We start from the raw sequence: 21,599 nt of genomic DNA on the forward strand, positions 1-21,599 counted from the left end.
TGAATTTTTTATTTGTATCTGTAATCTGTTCATCATTATTTTCTCACTGATGTCATTCAGATAGAGTTTACCCAAAACTTTAGTTATCTTATCTTCTTTGGCATTATCTGACTTGCTATATAATGTTCAAAAAATTTATTTTTATGACTTCTGGTGAATCTTTACGTTTAGAATTTATTGTCATTAGCTACCCAATTTTGTGTTCTCGAATATATATGTGTTGTTTCCATTTTTTTTCTAACATCTTCAAAGAATGTTATATTTTATTGGCTGATGTACAAAGAGTCTCATCACAAAAAGTGGTTGCAAATTGTTAAAGCCATTATTTTTTAATGTGACTTATGTACTAAGAGGTCACATTGCATAATCACCAGTCCCCGTGGAGGTTGCAGAATGATCTTCCTAATGAATATTAAGTAGACTGGTTGCAGTTTGCAGTTGCCTGTGATTGCCTTGAAACATAGAGATAGGTGGCCAGCAAGGAGCAGCAGAACACCATACCTGTGTGTAGATTCCCAAATGGGAATTTTATGTTTATATTATTTATGCAGCCTGCATCCCTTTAAGAAACTGGTGCTGCTTTAAAAAATAATAAGATTCCTGTTTGGGAAGGTATGGGGGGAGGGGACCAGAGAGCAGTCCCCCCAAAGTCACATAACACCATTTCTATAGGGGAAGCTGGGCAGTAGAATTAGATTCCCTTTTGCAAACCTGTTACTACCTCATTTTAGAAACTTTTAACATTTCTATTGTTGCATCTGCAAAGAGTGCTGTTACATTGTATACCAAATCACAATTAGGAGGGCTTACCCATTTCACACCCGTTTCTAACTGCAAATTGAAAAGTGTTGCAAAACATAATTTGCTCTCTGGGACACCTTTTCTGAATTGCAATAAATGTTTAGTAATTATTCAAATGTTGTTTTGCGATTCCAAATCCCGTGTTTTTTTAGAATTGCATGGGTTGCTATCACAAAATGCTTTAGCACATTGGGTCTCTTCGGTCTATCTTAATTAATGTCATCTTCTTTCACCTAACTGTAGTTCTTAATTGTCCGTTTCAGTTTCCTTTCTTTTAATTGACTAGTAATGTTTGGCTTTATTCCTATACTTTTAGGCCACAATTGGCTACTAATCATTCCCCCTTCGATATGCTTTTACTAAATCTCAAATTATTCTATAGTAGCATTAATACTGATATATACCTCTGTAAGTATTTTAATTTATGTTTTAAATTCTCTGCTACTCAATAGTCAATTGTTCTTTTGTGTTCTAATGGAATATGGCTTTTAGATTCCTATTTGGAGTTCAGCGCTGATGCTGCCTGAAGAATGTTGAATGTTAATTAATGTAACATCCCTACTTTCAGATCTTCAAATTATATATATCATTTTTTATATGTGAGATTGACTTATGCCTTTAAGAAAAAGGTAAATTCCTGTATGTGATATGATTAATATAATTATTTCTGCCTTTACTAATCATCATGTTTGGAAGATTATTTGATGTTTATGTATAGCATCGATAACCTTAATACTTTGTGCCATTAATTTTAATTTGCTCATTTTATTTTATTTTGTTTTTCTCCTGATTTACTTGGTTTCATCTTGAGAAGTTTGTGTATGTGTTTTTCCAGATTTTTCTTAATGCTGTTGCCGATAACTATTGCTTCTCCTGAGGATTCTCTTACTCTTAGCAGGTTTCTAGTCACTTCTGGTCACACACAATTTATATGTGATTTTTCCACAAGCCCTGGGTTTTCTTGTGATTGTTCGGGTATGTTTCTTTCTTTGATTATGTTATCGTCTGTATTTGTATTATTTTTTATTGCCATTATAGGGGGTCCTTGAAACTGTTAAGATGTTCAATGTTTTAAAGGACTTTAAAAGTTAATCTTTGTCCCTTATGTTGTTCACTACTTTGAGTTTGTCATTCTGAATAATTGTAGAATAGATTTTGCTGAGTATTCAAGATAAACTTGGGCTCTTCCTGCTTTACAATCGTTCTTGCTTTCAAATGTTTTTTTTCTGTATATTGATCCGAATTGCCCTGCAAGTTTACTGTGTTTTATTATGCCTTCTTGTCTAGTTTTGTTATTCTGTTGCTCCATAGGATTCGGCCCTTTGTCAGATTGGCTTTCTGGGCTTTCTTCAAGGTCATTTTCTGCCCTGGTGCACCATGTTCTATTTCTATTCAGTGCTGCTCCAGGTTTTTTTCATGTTCCACATTAGGGATTTGTCTCTAATTATTTTTGTTATGCCCTTCACTTTCCTAGGGTTATTTTGCTTTTACTTTCTGTGATAAGATATCTTTCCTCCTCCAATGTCATCCCTATGTATGTTTATTTTTCCGTAAAAAAATATAATTCCTGATAGGTGATTTCTGTTTTGTTTACTGTGAAGTGAGCTAAATCTGACCCTGCGAGTCCTTCCATAATGGTTCTTGTGTTTAACTTACTGTTTATTCTAACCACTCTGCAAATGTCCTGCTTGTGTACCAGAACTGATAAGGTGTATCTTTTTCCGAGATCCCCAGTGGAGGGCTATTTTACCAATTCATCTTTTTTTTTTTTTTTTCTGTGCTGTTTCTAGGTATTGGTAAATATCTTTCTGTGGAATACACCCACTTATGGGTTGTGCTCCTTTTTCAGAAACAACCCTATTTAGAGTTGGGTTATCTCAGTGTTTAACAGTTTTCTGCTCTTTCCTCCTTCCATCCTTGGGATAGTATGTATGGCTCTGTGTGAAGCTGTTCTCCCGTAGTGTGTTCATGCTACCTTCAATTTACAAGATGTAATGATGCACTTTCTTCATTGGTATATTTAATATTCGTGAATACGTTTTTCCTGTTCTCTCGCTGTAATTTGGTATTGCTTCAATCTTTGAAATGTATTTCTTCATGTTATTTAATCCTACACTGTTTACGAGTTGTTGCACAGCGGGTAAGTATCCAAGTCAATTCAATCAATGATTTGTTTTAGACCATCATCCTTGTTCTTGTAGCTTTTCCCCTAATTATTTTTCTGTAAGTGATTGACTGCTGGTTGCTTCTCTGTCATTTCCCACTGTCACTGGAATACCTCTACTTACCTGGAATAAGTTTCAGAAGCTCTATCCTGATCAAAACCTTTGCCCAGCAGAGTTATTGATGGATGCCACAGTTCTGTTTGTGCATTGCCTGCATGGTTTCTTTTCCCCTCCCGTGCTGAGTCCAACCTCGACTTCTGAATGAACGCTGTTTCTCACTCCCTCTGAAAAACATAGGTATGGCATGTGTTTGAAAGTTATGCAAAAGATTCTGAACATATCCTTAAAGATTCCCTTTCAATCGGTACATTTGTCAGAACAATACCTTCACTGATCACAAGGTGGAAAGGTGTTTTTTTTTTGTTTTATTTTAACTTGATTTTTTCTGGAGTAACATAGAGAAGGGTGTCCTCTTAAAACTCTATTCTACACCTTAGGTTGTGATTTCTGTACTTGACTTTTTAGGAGTGGGGAGCATGCTCCTTGTTTGTGTGTTGAACATCTAGAGTCATGAATCTTGCCCATTTCTCCCAAGTCACAGCCTCAGCCACCACTAATCATGTGACTGAAATTGACGGGGGTTCCTTTCTTAATTTACTTTCTCTTTCATTAGATGTGATGTTTCTTTGAGAGCTTATGAAGTGAGATGAATCTGTTTTATGTTAAATACAAATATCACGTTTTTGCACAATGCCATTCATGACGTTTTTATGTTTGTAGGTGTCAAAATATTTATGGGCGGTTTGGGATTCAAGATAGACCTATGACAGTATTGCTATTCTTGATGTTTAATATTGTCTATCTTTCATTTTGTTTGCAACTTGATGTTGCTAATCCAAGAAAAACATTTACATTGATTTTCATTGTATTTAAAAGGTAATTAAAATAAGCTGCACTGAAATGTTATTCAGTATCTTAGTGATGTCACTAAAAATCCCTTTTTAAATTAAGAATTGAGCAGATTCTATAATGGCCGGCTTTAAACCTGCTGCACTCTTCTTTAGTCCTCTGATGATGTGCTTGTGCACACTTATGCATTTAGACCTGCTTGCGGAGCACTTTGAGACACCAGGAGAAGAAAAATATCACTTTAATGCAACATGTATTATTATTTATTCAGTCTTACCTCATTCCACAACCATGGTCTGCTTCGAGCTCAGTTCCTCCACTTGGCAGGGTAGCGGGGTGCCAGCGAGGGCGGTGGGGGAATCTTGCATTTGGGATGAAGCCTCTGATGTTGTTTTCCAAGTGAATTGGCAAGATTGTACAATATTCAAAAACTCAGTAATAAAGTCATTGTTGCTGTTTCAGCTGTGCTGTACCACCGCTGGGGAAATCTGGACTCTGCCAAGAAACACTATGAAATCTCTCTGAAGCTTGACCCCGCTGCACCCGGGACGAAAGAAAACTACAGCCTTCTTAGAAGAAAAATTGAACAACTGCAAAAGAAAGGCTCAGTCTGATGTTTCTCTTCATTCCGCACACTCTGGCTACACATGTCACTTTTGAACTTTGAAAGGTCGCAACACAGCTATTTAAAAGTTCTAAGGCACCTGCAAGCTATTTCCAGAGTGCTTCTTATGAAAGTGCATTTGAAATTAATGCAGTCGTCCCATCGTTGCAATGCAATGCTTCTAACTGGATAATGGATAATGAACAGACATTTTACAGTGGAATCATTGCGTGAATCAGTTAAGCCAAGTTTAATTAGCTTGTCGATTTTGGACTGTTGAAATGCTTAGTGAGAAAATGGTGCACATTTCAGTTGTAATCATTGTGTATATGTATGCCGTCTTCATTGACAATTGACATGTCCATGTCAGATATTCAGGATAGCCACAAAAGATAAATGTGCTCACAATTAATCTAAATCAGGATCATTTACGGAGTTTGTGTTTATCCTGAAAACCTGGCTTGGATCCGGACCCTGGGGACCCACGTTGAACACTAGAATTTCAGTGAAATGCATTGCTGCCGCTTTCATGTGTGCACCAGGCATACACATTTTCCTAATATTGTCTGACATTAGCATTGTGGCATTGAATGTGGTGTGAAGGTAACCACAGTAGCACCACATCCGCTTGTGTAACTTAATACGCACGCTCCATCTCAGACTAATTTCAGGCCTCATCTCTCTCGCTTCCTCCCGTGGATGTTGTATGTTGAGAATAATATCCTTAAACATCCTCCAATGATGACCCACTTTGGCAGAAATTAAGTTACTCTGTGAAAAGCCTTAAGGGATATAGGATTTAATGGCAGAATGTGGGGCACTGGTGGGAAGGGTGCGTTACCACCTGGAGTTACATAACGTTAGAAGTGAAATACAGAATGGGGACCAGACAGAGTGCATAATTCCCCTTCCTGTTCTCCCCATGAACTCAAGTGCTTGGCTGTAACATTTGACACCTCATGCTGTGTAAACAGAGCAAAGACGGATCTTGAGCGCAGAAGAACACTGTCTCCACAAAGGCAGTGGCGTAACAGAACAAAATACATGGAGGGAGCCCCCACACTCCGGACCCCGCCTGGAGCACTTAGGCCAGGAGTTTGCCACTCGTGCACAGTGTGGGTTTCGGACTCCTGGAGCTCGGGGGCCCAAGGGACCCCTTCCCCTCCCCCTCAACGTGGGTGCTATTGTTATGCCACTGCACGGAGGCCTTAATTAAAACCAAATGGCATTCAGATGGGGAAAGCTATTTCATACGAATAGTGTCATTTAGGAAGATAACTGGCTGAGAAATTCCCACTCAGACTGGTGGTAGGTAATCCTCCACTGACCTTCCAACTAAATAACTGCAATTTTTTAATGCAGTAGTTCATTAGACTGTTTTTAATTAAAAACGTGGCCTGTGTAGGCTCTTTGAACATGATACATCACAGCAATGAAAAGGAAATCATTAGCTCATAATTCAAAAAGTACCAGAATGACATCACATTATAAGACCACTTATCTATATTCCAATCATACATGAAAAAAACACAAAAAATGAAGGAAGGAAGGAAAATCAAAGGGAATTGTGGATTGCAGTTTCTATGAAAACAATGTGAAAAAAAACTTTCTACCATGTTCTCTTGAGACGTAAAAAAATCACTGCCACTGATCTTTTAAGCAATCGTACATGGCTGTTTACATGAATACAAAATATGGCATTTTTACTACACATGGTTTTATTTGCCCAGTTTACCTTGTGAGGTAGGATTTGCGTTTCTCCCCAAGCTGCTTTCTTGTGCGTTATGCCTCTTGGTTTCTCTTTAGAGTTTCACAGAGGGTGACATCTGCCAAAAATGGTGTCGGTTCCAGCTAGTGCATTTATAGTGCGATTAATATCAATGCACTCTTTATATGGCCAACGCAACATTCACCATTTTAATGGGTGTCCCCCATCTTCCTAACTCTAAATAATATATATATATCTATACATATCTACACACACACACACACACACACACACACATACACACACACACACAGTTTTGCCGAACAACGTACCTTAACAGTGTCCAATAGGCACACCTAATTTTGGCTATCCTGAGAAATAGTTACTAAACAAGAAAGAAAATACGAAGGTAGGGTTTTTTTTTCTCTCTGTACTGGGGTGATGTTATCCAATCAGCTGTTCGATGTCCTTACACAACACCAAATGTTGTGCTCCCTCTGGGCGCCATATCCAAACACTTGATTATATTAATCTGTGTGCACCATTTGGCCACTGTTTAGTTTTTATTGTAACGTGAACCAAAGATTTCAATTCACAAAGGGATTAAGCCCATATTGATTTGCTGAAGTGTCCACCCTGACTCCAAAGAGAGGTATATTCATTGCTGTTTAAATTCCCTATTGACTTACATATGGTTCATTGACATATCTTTAGGCGTTTGTTCTTTACTTCTAATTTCACGATGCAACAGTTCCACTGGATTAAAACTGGGCTAAGTTCTTTTTCAAGGTTTAACAAATACATATTTGCTAAAAATTATTACTGTAAAACGCCTATCACCAAAGTTTGACAAGAGTTGAATGGCACCCTGCTCAAACACTAAGCTGACTTTAATAATGCGTTGAGAACATGATCGGCCAATGTGGCCTAATAATGTTCTCCAGAGTCTGCAGATATTAATTGGTTACGTCTGTGTAAAGAAAAATGCTTCTTCACCTTGATTTTCCTCACTGGAACCTTTAAGGGTTAATTTCGTCGAATCCATAGAAGGCCCTCGGGGACGGTTTACAGAAACACATGAAAAAGTATATAATGAACATTAGCAGTTTGTGATTTACAGCTAGAGAGTGGTGCTGGGTACGCATGGCTACCCCAATAGGTTCCAAACTATTTGGATACTTAGGTCAGGGGGCACCTCGGTTCTAAAGAATTATTTGTTTTTTTTTTTTAACCTTTGCAGTAACTAAAAAATTACATTTAAAAAGAGGAACTTATCTATCCACTGCTTATATTTTGTGTAAAAACATAATATTTAAATAAAAGGTGTTGTTGGCGGATGAAGATTGGTCCAGCATCTGTCAACTCGCCTGTCCCTTGCACTGCCTACTGTAATACAGTAGGTCATAGCTAATCACAAGCTAAGCCATCGCTCTTATGGAAAATTCAGTGACCTGTGCTTAACAAGGTCGTTATGAATTCTACGGATGATGTTGCCCACCTTTCCTACTAGAATGCCCAATTTCTGTCAAAAACAAATGAAGCTTCTTCTCTTTGTCTAGGATAAAGTCCACCCTGTACCTCTTTTCTCTAGAGCTATATTTGAAGAGAACTACTTACATGACATTGTTTTTTTTCCTGATAAATATGGAGTTTCTCATGATCTTTATCATATACCAGTGCACAGTAAAGTTCTTACTTTTATTTTCACAATGTGTCTGGTGCAGGTCTTGCATTATTTTGGATAACTTCCTCTGGATGAGCTCTGTCTGTATGCTTCTGGAAGAGTGACATTCAGAATTGAATCCAACATTAGCTAGTGATGTGTGCAGTCTTTATGCTGGTTGAATCTGTCCCTATGTATGCAAATATTCTTTTGGGTATCCTCACTTCTGTGTGTGGTGAAAACACCTTTTTGGTGGGAAATTCATGGCTAAGTGGACTTCCTTTCCTCCAGAGGCATGTGCTGCTTCTTTGGAAAAACGGAAAAGAGATAGGTATTTACCACTTCTCTCATAGTTTATGTAGGATATTTTTAAGGAACCACACCTAGCTCCAAAATCAATATATACACATACATTGGTATTTTGTAATAGTATTTTGTAACTGTACATCTAAAATAAATTATATGGATTAGTATTAACACCATAATTTAGGATATTGCATAATAATTGATAACTCAACAATCATGAATAGTACGGACGTGAATAAAATAAAGACTCCAGATTGTTTTTTATCAGTCATCCCTATTCAACTAGCCTAGAATTCACTCGTTTCCTATTGGCATCATGTTGTTTTAGTGTCTATATGTGAGTCATGTAAAATCCCTAATTACCAGAGGTCCTCGGTTAAGTGTATTAACAGACCATATGTCTCCCAGCGTCTGGCATCTCTATGCCCTTCTGTGTTTTTAGAGATTGGTCCCTATAATGTCATCGTAGAGCAGGTGGAGACCCTTGCACTCCTTTCCCCTTGTTGCAATATCCAGCTGAATACAATACCTTAATTTCAAGCATTCAGAAGCATTAGTACTTGTTACTTCAAAAGCCTCATTAGTGAGGAAACCGAAAGCCTAGCAAGAAGGAGAAGCTGCAAAATGAAAAGATTTCCTTGCTACTCCAATCACTGGCAATGCAGAGTAGCGAAGAAATTGAAAATTCCCCTACTGCCCTAGAAGCACAGAGAAGGCAAGTGGCAATTTGCACATAGTATAGACACACTCAAAAAATGATCTTTGATGTGCACAAACTATTGGTATTTTTTTAGGCCCCGATGTACAAACACAGGCCTTGTTAGCATACAATAAGAGCTCTAATGGAGGTTTTATTTCCCATAATCTAGGAAGTATTCATGTAAATCTCCCCCACTACTCTGTGGTGAAACCAGGCTGATCAGCATTCTTTCAATTTCTTTCAAATTGTTCTACTTATAAGGTATTTTGCCCAGAAGAAATTCTGCCTCACGTTTTTCTCAATGATGAAACAGGAAATAAGGTGTGTATTCATGTATTTCTCACTACGTTTAATGTCTTGAACCGTCATGGAATGTGTTTTTTCAGTTGCTTTACGTTTAAAGTCAGTATTCTAAGATATATAATCGCCCACATAACTTTCCACCGCCCATCAGATAGATTACCATTTTAAAGTGCTGTCTACTCTGTCTCAAAGGCATATAGAAGCAAGAGTGCATTAATAACCTAGAGGTAAACAGACAAAAGTTTTACTTTGACAAACCATCTTTACTAATTAAAACAAATGCAAGCTATATAGATTTGGGGAGAGGGAGGGTGGTGGTCTTCCCTAGTCTCTCTATAATATAGAGATGTTCAGTGAATTAGGAAATTCCTCAATAAACCCTGAAAAGAAATTACCTACATGTTATGTAATGTCTAGCGGCATGAACCATTAACTGTAAAATCAGCAAGTAATATAAAATGTGTGATCTGAAACTAATCTGTAATTTAAGTGAAGAATACAGACATATCATCCATTTGACACTGTATTTTACACTCCAATATGTCAGTCACTTTAGGGCCCTTTGTATAACACCAAAATCTGTTGTGATTATCTCACTGAAGAGAATTAAGACTGTCAGGATACATCTGCTTCCATCCATGATGGACCTCATTAACACTTTCCAGTTCATTGCTTTCTATGAACCTACTACACTTGCCTGGTGAAGAGAAAAGGAGTCTATCTGGATACATCGGTCTGCCTCAATGAATAACCCCGACATATGGTGCAGCTCCCTTAGAAGCCCAGTATTCCTCCCGGTCTACTTCCATATTTCCATCATTATGTTCTGTATATGGTGAAAAATCAGAAATCTGTGCAGATAGTGATAACACTCTTTATAGTGAAGATCTGTCACCAAGTAAGTTGTATAAATCCTTTATCGAACAACCTCGTTAGATGCAGGTATTACATGTACATGGACAAGTACTTTCCCAGCTCCAACTTTCCAAGCCTTCATCGTAAGTCTCGGGAACATACCAAGCATTCCACATTCTACATAACCCCATTACTACACTCTCCCATGGCTATAGGAGTATTAATGTCTCTCCAGCTTGGCCTGGCCATTGCCTGAACTCATAACCCACATAGAACGTAAACAGAATAGTCTGACAAAATTGGTGTTGTGTGTTCAGTACAACAAAGAGGAGTAGAATCTTGGGAGCTGGGCTTTTTGGGATTGAGTTGAATAACTAACACTGTGTTTTTGGGCTACCCAAGGCTGCTATGATATCCGCACTGTTTTTTGAAATATTTTTATTGATTTTAGTCCTATCAAATCGCAGTACTATATATTTTGCAGTTGGTTACATTACTTACAGGATATTGCGCATTCATTTTTTTTAGCCATTTCCATTCTCATGCCGTTATTTAGGATCATTTGTTAGTGTTTTTCAAAACTTGCAACACAGCTTTTTCACCAGATGACACTTCAATGTACTTGTGATAACAGAGTCTTAATGGGTAACAGTAAACTTGGCAGGTTATAGGCAGTTAAAAAATTCTGCATGATAGCCGCTCTGTTGCCACCAGTTCGGGACTCCTCAGATCTGTTGACTCCAATTTCAAAGCTTCTTCAGTGAAAGTCAATGAAAACTGGAATGGGAGCAGCAGCTGGAACATCACCAAGTTTGACAATTCTGTGTTTCCTGGCAACAGCATAAGAAAGGAGTTTTAAGTTTGAAACATGGGGGAACACAGAGCCTTGCACAAGAGGAGAAAAATAAAGAAAAAGGTCAGCATAAAAATATTCATAATGTAAAACAGGTCAGAAGATTATTGTATTTACTACAGAAATATGAAACACCTTAAATTTTATTCTAGTAATCATTCTCTGCCGCAAATATAAAAAATGGCCTTTCACGAAATATATTTGTACTTTTCAAGTTATGGAAACCATGATTTATGGTGAAACACAATATCCAGTGGTATATTTCATTCAAGTAAAATAAATCTGGATAGCTTCTAGTTTACTCAACAAAATCTCTTCAGTAAAAAATCCCAGAATATGTATAGTCCACCCTACGTTATCCTTTATTTATAAGTATGTTTGTATTCATATGTTCAATATCTTGGTCTTATGTCTATGATTTTCATAAAGTTGCCCATTCAGGTCTCAAAGTACTTACCTCTCCTTGCTTATGATAATCTTTTATTTTTAACCATAATCCCGTGGATTCAAACCCAAAGAATGCTGGATTGTTTCGTTTGATAAATGGAAAATAGGGGAATCCTTTCTGTTAGGCTCTTCGAAAACATCGAGGTGTTTATAACACATTCACACTCCATTTTCACTTTTAATTTGTAAGTTTTACCATTTAAGCTAGGTGCTCAACTTTGGTAAGAAAAGCTGTTATGAATGTATGTGCATACTCATGTTCATTGTCGTTCATCACATTCCAGATAGCCAACCTCTTGCCCACCTGGCAGGTACACTGATATTTCCAAACCTAGCGTTTTTCTTTGAATAGTGAAATATCTGCCATAGCGGCAGCATTTTCAGTCATAAATTGCTGTATTGAAAAATCCTTCAGTTTCTAATTGTGTGAATCCGGATTTGGGAATTCTTACTTTAAAGCCACCTTTTTGTCTAAAGACTAATCTCTTCAAGAAAAACTATCCCCCAGACAATAGGAGCTCCTCTGTTATCAGCTGTCTGTAAATGCCTATGAATCGTACCTCTGGCCTTTGCTTTTGTTCTCCGCTTCCTAAGGAGGTTTACAGTATACAAATACTGTTAGAGATGCACTTACATACAGGTTGTAAATGTAATCCATGATGACAAAACCTTTTTAAATTAAAGATGCAGGATTATACCTGCAAACAGTGAAGGATATAATTGTACATCATTATACGATTATTGTTATCATGAATCTAGAAAGAATTAAAACCCCCAAAACAAAAAGCAATTAAATGTTACCCTTCTGCTACACATCACATTTAGTTATTGTAGGCCAAAAAACAATAATTTTATTGTAGAGCGTTATTTGAAGATTAAACAGGAGATCATGGATTATCTATTGAAGTTCAGAGATAGTACATTTTTGGAGGCGGGAAAGAGATAACAGAACATTTCCAGTCTGCACTAGCGAATTCACATCCTAAAGTATTTCCCAGTCATAAGGAGGAACTGAAATTATCAGCCATATTGACAATGGACTTGTACGGCCTGTAGGGAGCATCTGTAATTCTCCCTTAAAGGAGGAGTCTCTTAGGGCTTCACTGCGTAGCAGAGCACCTGGAAGGACATAAGGACATGAAACCTCTTTTGCAGTTCTAACTTGAACTCTTGATTCAAGGTAATGAAAATGAATTAGCCCTCATAAGTTCACAGTCTTGCTTTTGGTATCCAGAACCAAGTTCCAGGAGCTACGTTAGAGTGGCTGCTCGATCAACTCCCATATTAAATATAATTAAGGAAGATTTTTACTCAGGCCGGATCATCCCAAGAATTACAGTTGCAAAAACAAGCAGTATGGGGGTGGGACACTGCATTTTGGCTTGTGATTTACTCAGTAGTGCTAAAAGAGAAATGCTCCTTTTGCTGTTGCTTGCTGTTCACTTCACTGTTGAGCTCTCATCGCCTGGAAACAATCTGAACAATTTAGTGTTCATTTTTTTAAGAGTTTCATGACTGTAACCAGTTTCTAAATGCTGCAAATCTGTGTTGTTTTAAACATGCGTTTTCTACTCTCCATTGAATACTTTTTTATATGTTCATAGTCTAATGCACACAAATGGAGAAAGTCTTTTGTTACACAATACCAAACATGGCAGTTTTTACTATAGAAACTGTATAAACTGAAAAAACATTTTCAATGAGCCATTTTACATGTTATATGTTGATATTTTGGTGGTGGGCAGGTTCTGTTATTGTTTTGTATGTACTTTTTTATTTAAACATCTTAAATGGAAAACATTTTCACTTCACTGTATATTAAAGTCCACGTATGTGAGCCTGTATGAAATGTTGTGCAATTTGTTTAATTTGTTGTGAATAAAATATTTGCTACTTATGCTATATTGTCTTTCAGTTACTCCATAAATTTTGTTATAAATATGGATCATACATACTTAACAGCAAAGCTATGTATTTGTCATGTTTGTTTTTATTGTGTTTTTACTTTTACCCTCCTACAGTCATAAAGCAGAGAAATTTGATATGGCATTATACACTACCTGCTATTTTGGGAAATTGCTTTCCCAGCACTGAAAAGGGGGATAGCGCAACAGGCACCCACCCTAATCTGTTCGATGCACACTTACCTACAGATGCAGACCAGAGCTGTACACTAACCCTAAAACGGACTGAACAAATTTACATGAAAATCAATATTATTTTTTTTAAATGTTCTTTCACTGAAAAATACAGCAAGTCAAACTGCAACTCGTGCTCAAAGAGTTAGAATCTTGCCACATGGGTCTCTGGTCTTGTTCAGTATTTTCATCACAGATAACACTTACATGTAACAGATTTTCACTTGTGCAACTCTTTAAATTTAGAGTAATGATGTCCTGCTTTCTTTTTGGTGTAAATTTAAGGCTGTTCTACTGCCAATGGTGTCAACATAGATGTAGGAGATCCTGATCCACACCAGGTTTTAATGATATTCATATAATATAAACTTACAGTGCATCATTGGTTACCCTGAAAACTTGACAAGTATCTGGTGTGGAGCGATGATTGCTACTCTTTATCTGATCTTCTGGTCCCGTATGTCTATGGAAACTTGATTGCTCCATAGCAATCTGCAGAACTTAGAAACTGCAAACATTAGGTCTACAGTTGTGGTTGCCACGGGGAGGCATGCATTCTTAAAAAGAAACAAGCTTCCTCTGGTGTGAAATTAAATTTATGTGCTAATTTTAGTAACACCTTTTCGATTTGTTATAATTTAAAATGCAGGTGTACACTTAGTGGCCATTAGTTTAAATGCTATGGTCATTTCCAATATGTCTGCTTGAAAGTGCATATATTTTCTGTGATGAAAGCAACAGTGTACAATAGAAACCTGTGTAAATTGCATAGAATTGAAACAATACAATAGGTAAAAATTTCAGTTAGTACAAAATACACATTTTAAAGTAAGCATACTTGTAAGGGATGAGAAAACTACATACCTGAGAATCTCAGGGTTTGTAACACACTTTATAGTTAATAAACACTCAACTGTGTATTAGTTTTAGTTTAAACATTTTGTATAATTCCATTCAAACGTTAATTCATCGTTATTGATGGTTTTGAAGTTTTACATTTAATCTGAATATGCAAATAGTGTACTCAGAGTTATTTTGTAGGGCTAAGGGGACACTTAAAACAGAGCTGCCGCGAAAATCAGTAGTGTGGAAGCCAGAAGGTGAGTAGCTGCAAGACTCCATAGTCTATTAGTGAGTCACTGGCGCAGAATAGATCACCAAAGCCAATCAGTCCATAAAGAATCAGAAACAAATCATGTGAAGAGTGTAAACAGTGGCAGAGGTGCAGAACATTAGGAGCTCAGACATTAAGGGGGTCATTCCAACCCTGGCGGTCAGTGTTAAAGCGGCGGCTAACCCGCCAACAGGCTGGTGGTTTAAAAAATGGAATTCTGACCCTGGCGGAAACCTCCAACAGAGACCGCCACATTAACACTTCGACCGCCACGGCGGGACAAACAAACAGCGCGGCGGTCAACGCCAACAGACAGGCGGGAGTCAATGTACCGCCCACCCTATCACAACCCACCAATCCGCCACCTTTTCCGGGGCGGTAGCCCCACCGATAAAAACACGGCGGAAACAGACATTTCAAACGGAAAACGCTCACCTCCATACACCCCACGAGGAATCTGGACAGCATGGAACCCGAACTACACATCCTACCAGCTATTGTATTCCTGCTCCTCTACCAGGAGCACGAACGCTGGCGCAGAAGACTACGGTGAGTACCCACACCCACCACCACCCTCACCCACTACAACACACACATCAATGCATAGCAATACATCACTGTTACAACCCCCCCGGAAGAATGCAAAGACAAAATGAAATGATCATAAACAGTCGAATATATTGTATTATCGGCATATAAAAACATCACACATTTAAAACTAATATATACATAAATATTAAAAGTCCGATAATTTTAGCAGTCATTGTCCGTGGACCACTGGGCCCAAATCACATGGGCAAGGCCCACACAGGATACCTGACACCAACGGAGAGAACACTGCAGGGGCATCAGATAGAAAAACTACAGGCACCTCAGGGGGAAGGGAAGGGGGGGGGGCACCTCAGCCACATGAGTACACGACGCCAGATCCACGAGGGGCCTCCATGGCCACTGTCCCATCCTGGGGAGTGCAAAGCCACAGTCTCTCAAGTCCATACAGTGGGTGGTTTGCCCACTGTACCATCCTGGGGAGTGCAAAGCCACAGTCTCTCAAGTGGATGACAGTGTCCACTGGTTCTGGAGGGGGACTGGTGCCCAGAGGGCTTCGTGCAGCCCTGCCCGACACAGATGCGGCACTGCCCCTTCCGCCAATGGGCCAGTGGTGCTTGAGATGAAGGGCCCAGTTCAGCAGTGCTTGAGACGGCGGTGCCCAGCGGAGCGGTGCTTGAGATGAAGGGCCCAGTGCAGCGGTGCTTGAGACGGCGGTGCCCTGTTCAGCGGTGCATGAGACGGCGGTGCCCAGCGGAGCGGTGTTTGAGATGAAGGGCCCAGTGCAGCGGTGCTTGAGATGAAGGGCCCAGTGCAGAGGTGCTTGGGACGGTGGTGCCCAGCGGAGCGGTGCTTGAGATGAAGGGCCCAGTGCAGCGGTGCTTGAGACGGCGGTGCCCAGCGGAGCGGTGCTTGAGATGAAGGGCCCAGTGCAGCGGTGCTTGAGACGGCGTTGCCCAGCGGAGCGGTGCTTGAGATGAAGGGCCCAGTGCAGCGGTGCTTGAGACGGCGGTGCCCAGCAGAGCGGTGCTTGAGATGAAGGGCCAAGTTCAGCGGTGCTTGAGACGGCGGTGCCCAGCGGAGCGGTGCTTGAGATGAAGGGCCCAGTGCAGCGGTGCTTGAGACGGCGGTGCCATGTTCAGTGGTGCATGAGACGGCGGTGCCCAGCGGAGCGGTGCTTGAGATGAAGGGCCCAGTGCAGCGTTGCTTGAGATGAAGGGCCCAGTGCAGCGGTGCTTGAGATGAAGGGCCCAGTGCAGCGGTGCTTGAGATGAAGGGCCCAGTGAAGCGGTGCTTGAGATGAAGGGCCCAGTTCAGCGGTGCTTGAGACGGCGGTGCCCAGCGGAGCGGTGCTTGAGATGAAGGGCCCAGTGCAGCGGTGCTTGAGACGGCGGTGCCATGTTCAGTGGTGCATGAGACGGCGGTGCCCAGCGGAGCGGTGCTTGAGATGAAGGGCCCAGTGCAGCGTTGCTTGAGATGAAGGGCCCAGTGCAGCGGTGCTTGAGATGAAGGGCCCAGTGCAGCGGTGCTTGAGATGAAGGGCCCAGTGCAGCGGTGCTTGAGATGAAGGGCCCAGTGCAGCGGTGCTTGAGATGAAGGGCCCAGTGCAGCGGTGCTTGAGATGGCGGTGCCCAGGGGAGCAGTGCTTGAGATGAAGGGCCCAGTGCAGCGGTGCTTGAGACGGCGGTGCCCAGCGGAGCGGTGCTTGAGATGAAGGGCCAGTGCAGCGGTGCTTGAGACGGCGGTGCCCAGCGAAGCGGTGCTTGAGACGGCGGTGCCCAGCGGAGCGGTGCTTGAGATGAAGGGCCCAGTGCAGCGGTGCTTGAGACGGCGGTGCCCAGCGAAGCGGTGCTTGAGACGGCGGTGCCCAGCGAAGCGGTGCTTGAGACGGCGGTGCCCAGCGAAGCGGTGCTTGAGACGGCGGTGCCCAGCGAAGCGGTGCTTGAGATGAAGGGCCCAGTGCAGCGGTGCTTGAGATGAAGGGCCCAGTGCAGCGGTGCTTGAGATGAAGGGCCCAGTGCAGCGGTGCTTGAGATGAAGGGCCCAGTGCAGCAGTGCTTGAGACGGCGGTGCCATGTTCAGTGGTGCATGAGACGGCGGTGCCCAGCGGAGCGGTGCTTGAGATGAAGGGCCCAGTGCAGCGGTGCTTGAGATGAAGGGCCCAGTGCAGCAGTGCTTGAGACGGCGGTGCCATGTTCAGTGGTGCATGAGACGGCGGTGCCCAGCGGAGCGGTGCTTGAGATGAAGGGCCCAGTGCAGCGTTGCTTGAGATGAAGGGCCCAGTGCAGCGTTGCTTGAGATGAAGGGCCCAGTGCAGCGGTGCTTGAGATGAAGGGCCCAGTGCAGCGGTGCTTGAGATGAAGGGCCCAGTGCAGCGGTGCTTGAGATGGCGGTGCCCAGCGGAGCGGTGCTTGAGATGAAGGGCCCAGCGCAGCGGTGCTTGAGACGGCGGTGCCCAGCGAAGCGGTGCTTGAGACGGCGGTGCCCAGCGGAGCGGTGCTTGAGATGAAGGGCCCAGTGCAGCGGTGCTTGAGACGGCGGTGCCCAGCGAAGCGGTGCTTGAGACGGCGGTGCCCAGCGAAGCGGTGCTTGAGATGAAGGGCCCAGTGCAGCGGTGCTTGAGATGAAGGGCCCAGTGCAGCGGTGCTTGAGATGAAGGGCCCAGTGCAGCGGTGCTTGAGATGAAGGGCCCAGTTCAGCGGTGCTTGAGACGGCGGTGCCCAGCGGAGCGGTGCTTGAGATGAAGGGCCCAGTGCAGCGGTGCTTGAGACGGCGGTGCCCAGCGGAGCGGTGCTTGAGATGAAGGGCCCAGTGCTGCGGTGCTTGAGATGAAGGGCCCAGTGCAGCGGTGCTTGAGATGAAGGGCCCAGTTCAGCGGTGCTTGAGACGGCGGTGCCCAGCGGAGCGGTGCTTGAGATGAAGGGCCAAGTTCAGCGGTGCTTGAGACGGCGGTGCCCAGCGGAGCGGTGCTTGAGATGAAGGGCCCAGTTCAGCGGTGCTTGAGACGGCGGTGCCCAGCGGAGCGGTGCTTGAGATGAAGGGCCCAGTGCAGCGGTGCATGAGACAGCGGTGCCCAGCGGTGCTTGAGATGAAGGGCCCAGTTCAGCGGTGCTTGCCCTGTTCAGTGGTGCTTGCCTTGGCGGTCCTTGCCATGTTCAGCGGTGCTTGCCTTGGCGGTCCTTGCCCTGTTCAGCGGTGCTTGCCTTGGCGGTCCTTGCCCTGTTCAGCGGTGCTTGCCCTGTTCAGCGGTGCTTGCCTTGGCGGTCTTTGCCCTGTTCAGCGGTGCTTGCCTTGGCAGCCCTTGCCATGTTCAGCGGTGCTTGCCCTGTTCAACGGTGCTTGCCTTGGCAGTCCTTGCCCTGTTCAGCGGTGCTTGCCCTGTTCAGCGGTGCTTGCCCTGTTCAGCGGTGCTTGCCCTGTTCAGCGGTCCTTGCCCTGTTCAGCGGTCCTTGCCCTGTTCAGCGGTCCTTGCCCTGTTCAGCGGTCCTTGCCTTGGCGGTCCTTACCCTGTTCAGCGGTCCTTGCCCTGTTCAGCGGTGCTTGCCCTGTTCAGCGGTGCTTGCCTTGGCAGTCCTTGCCATGTTCAGCGGTGCTTGAGTTGGCGCTCCTTCATTGCCCAGCTGGGCTGTGGCTGGCGGGGCCCTCCTGGGCAGCTGGGCTGTGGCTGGCGGGGCCCTCCTGGGCTGCCGTACCGGGCCTCTGGGTGTCCTCCTGCACACCTGGGATGGGGCTGGTGGGGCCCTCCTGGGCAGCTGGCCTGCTGCCGGACTTGTCGGGCGTGCTGCCTTTCCCACCCTTCCCTGGTCGTCTGTGGCCCTTTCCCACCTTTGGCGGTGTGCCAGGTGGCACCCCACTTCCAGCCGGAGCCAGGGTAGGGATTTTGGTCCCTGGTGTCCTTGGCCTCTCGCGCCGGGCACTAGTGATCTTTGGGTGTTTTTCCAGGGGTGGGCTGGCCGTGCCTTGGCTCCTAGCAGAACTAGTTGCCCTTGAGGGTGGGGGACTCCACAGTCCTTGGACAACAGTCTTGATAGGTCCTGGTTTGGTGGTGGCTGAGGTGCTGATTGCAGTCTTATTCGATGGACGGGGTGGGGGAGTTGTTGGAAAGAGGTCAAGTTTGGAAAGGAAAATCAATTTGGAAAGAGAGGGACGGCTAGGTGTAGTGGGTATGGGAGTGGAGGAAGAGGATGTGGTTGTAGGAGTGTGAAGTCTGGTGTCTGGGTGCAGGTGCTTGGGCTGGAGGCTGTCGTGAGGTGGATGGCTGTTGGGTGGGTGGCTGCCTGCGTTTGTGTGGTTTGGAAGAGGGGGTGACAGACACACTGGGAGAGGACACAGGGGACGTGTAAATGGTAGTGGGGGTGGTGACTGCACGTGTGCGGAGTGTTCTGGTGGGTGTGCTGGTGATGGACGTAGTGGCTGAAGATGATGTGCATGCAAGTGTGAGTGGAGACGTCACAGGGAGGGAGACGAGGAGGAGGGGGACACAGTGGAGGCAGTGGGTGTTGGTGTGTCTGCATGTGGATGTAGCTTGTGTGAATGCTTGTGTGATGTGTGATGCTTATGTCTGGATGAGCTTCCCTTGGGTGTTGAGGTGTGTGCAGGCTGGTCTGTAGGTGTGTCTGGGATAGGCAGAGGTACAAGGGATTGGGTCTGGGTGGAGGAAGTTGGAGGGGGGAGGCTAGAGACGGACAATTGCTGCCGTCCGTGCTGAGGCCAGAGCGTTGAACGATCGCTGATGGGCAGCCTGACCCGAATGAATGCCCTCCAGGTATGCATTACTCCGGTGCACCTCCCTTTCTACACGCTGGATGGCATTCAAAAGGGTAGACTACCCAACAATGATGGTCCTCAGGAGGTCAATGACCTCCTCACTGAGGGCAGCAGGGGTGACAGGGGCAGGGCCTGAGGTGCCTGGGGCGAAGGAGATGCCCCCCTTCCTGGGTGAGCGGGCACGGGGCAAACGCTGAGGGGCTGCTGGGAGGGCGGTGCTAGTGCGCTGGGTGGCAGCTGTACCTGTTGTTGCGAGGGGCACGGATGTTGCCGCCACCACAAGGGAGCTCCCTTCAGAGGACGAGTCGCTGCCACTGACATCAGCACGAGTCCCCGCTGTGAAGCTCCCCTCGCCCTCCGTCCCACTGGTGTACTCAGAGTCCGTTGCATGGCCCTCCAGGGCCATGTGGGATGCAGCTCCCTCGTGCTCCGATGCCACTTCTCCTCCGCCTGATGATGCTAATGCACACATGAACAGGAAGACCACAAAAAAGGGGGGGGGAGAAAGAAAGACATGTTGAGTGCATGGATTACCGCTACCGTTGGCGGAGAGGACAGACACAGAAGCCCCCTGCACTACGCTGCGCACTTGGGGTCCACTACTCAATCAGTGGGACATGGCTTACAAGCCTATGGACGACAACTGCACACATAGATGACACAGGGCCATGAATAGCTGTACTTGGCACCCTACAGAGGTGGGGGGCGGGGGCACAGGGCCATGCCTTACGGAGGGGCCTAGCCTACAGAAATCGCCCTGGCCTAGAGATACCCACAGCCCACCTCCCCCACCCAGACACCTCCACTGCGCGCAAAGTCACCAGAATGAGAGTGTACTCACCCCCTTGTGTCTGCTGTGATGTCCTCACGCGCCCATCCAAATCGGGGTAGGCCACCGCCAGGATCCGGGACATCAGGGGGGTCAATTGACGACTGGCACTCCTCCTACGTTGGGAGGCCATCACCAGCAGAGCCTCCGCCATCTTCCTGCTCCCGCATCGGATGTCCTCCCACCTCTTCCGGCAGTGGGTGCCCCGTCTGTTGTGGACCCCCAGGGTCCGGACGTCCTTGGCGATGGCACGCCAAATAGCGATTTTCTGGTGGGCGCTGACCTATGTGACATGTACAGGGGGAGAAAAAAAATCATCACCTTCTGCATGCTTGATGTGAGTGGCCCCCCATCCCCACCCTTGCCATGTGGCCAATGCTCTCATCTGTCGTCTGATGCATGCCTCAATCGCTCCCCACCATCTTTCATCCACCCGACTCAACCCAGGCATTGCCCACAAAGCATGGTCCCAGTGTACTTACCTGTTGGTCTGGAGGACCGTAGAGTAGCGCATACTGGGGGAGGACCCCATCCATGAGTTTCTCCAATTCTTCAGAAGTGAAGGCAGGGGCTCTTTCCCCAGTCGCAGCAGCCATTGTCTCTTCCAGACTGAGGTTACAGCAGCACTTGCAGTGTAGGTCCTCTCCTGTGGAAGATCAGGTATCGAGTGATTAAGTAGATAGAAAATGGCGGTCACGCCCGCGGCGGTGCGTACCGCGACCGCCGGCGCACATCGTCATTGGCTCGTGAAACCCATTGGGTTCTATGTTAACCAATGCGGCTTTGCGCCGCGGTCTTCGACCGCCTACCGCCACGGTGTGCCACACCAGCGCATTGACCTCACATCCCATTGTCACACTTCACAGGTCAGGCAGCCGCCATTTCAAG

At 44.6% G+C, this 21,599-nt stretch overlaps 1 protein-coding gene across 1 annotated transcript in view; it reads left to right on the top strand.

Moving 5' to 3' along the window:
• TMTC4 (transmembrane O-mannosyltransferase targeting cadherins 4) overlaps positions 1-7,899 on the top strand; it is a 446,521-nt gene extending 438,622 nt beyond the window's left edge. The window contains exon 18 of the mRNA XM_069205065.1: positions 4,338-7,899. Within this exon, the coding sequence (XP_069061166.1) occupies positions 4,338-4,489 (152 nt within the window). The 3' untranslated portion in view covers positions 4,490-7,899. The remainder of the gene's footprint in view (positions 1-4,337) is intronic.
• The last annotated feature ends 13,700 nt before the right edge of the window (positions 7,900-21,599 follow it).

Source organism: Pleurodeles waltl, chromosome 8 (genome assembly GCF_031143425.1).
Source record: "Pleurodeles waltl isolate 20211129_DDA chromosome 8, aPleWal1.hap1.20221129, whole genome shotgun sequence".
NCBI lineage: Eukaryota > Metazoa > Chordata > Amphibia > Caudata > Salamandridae > Pleurodeles > Pleurodeles waltl.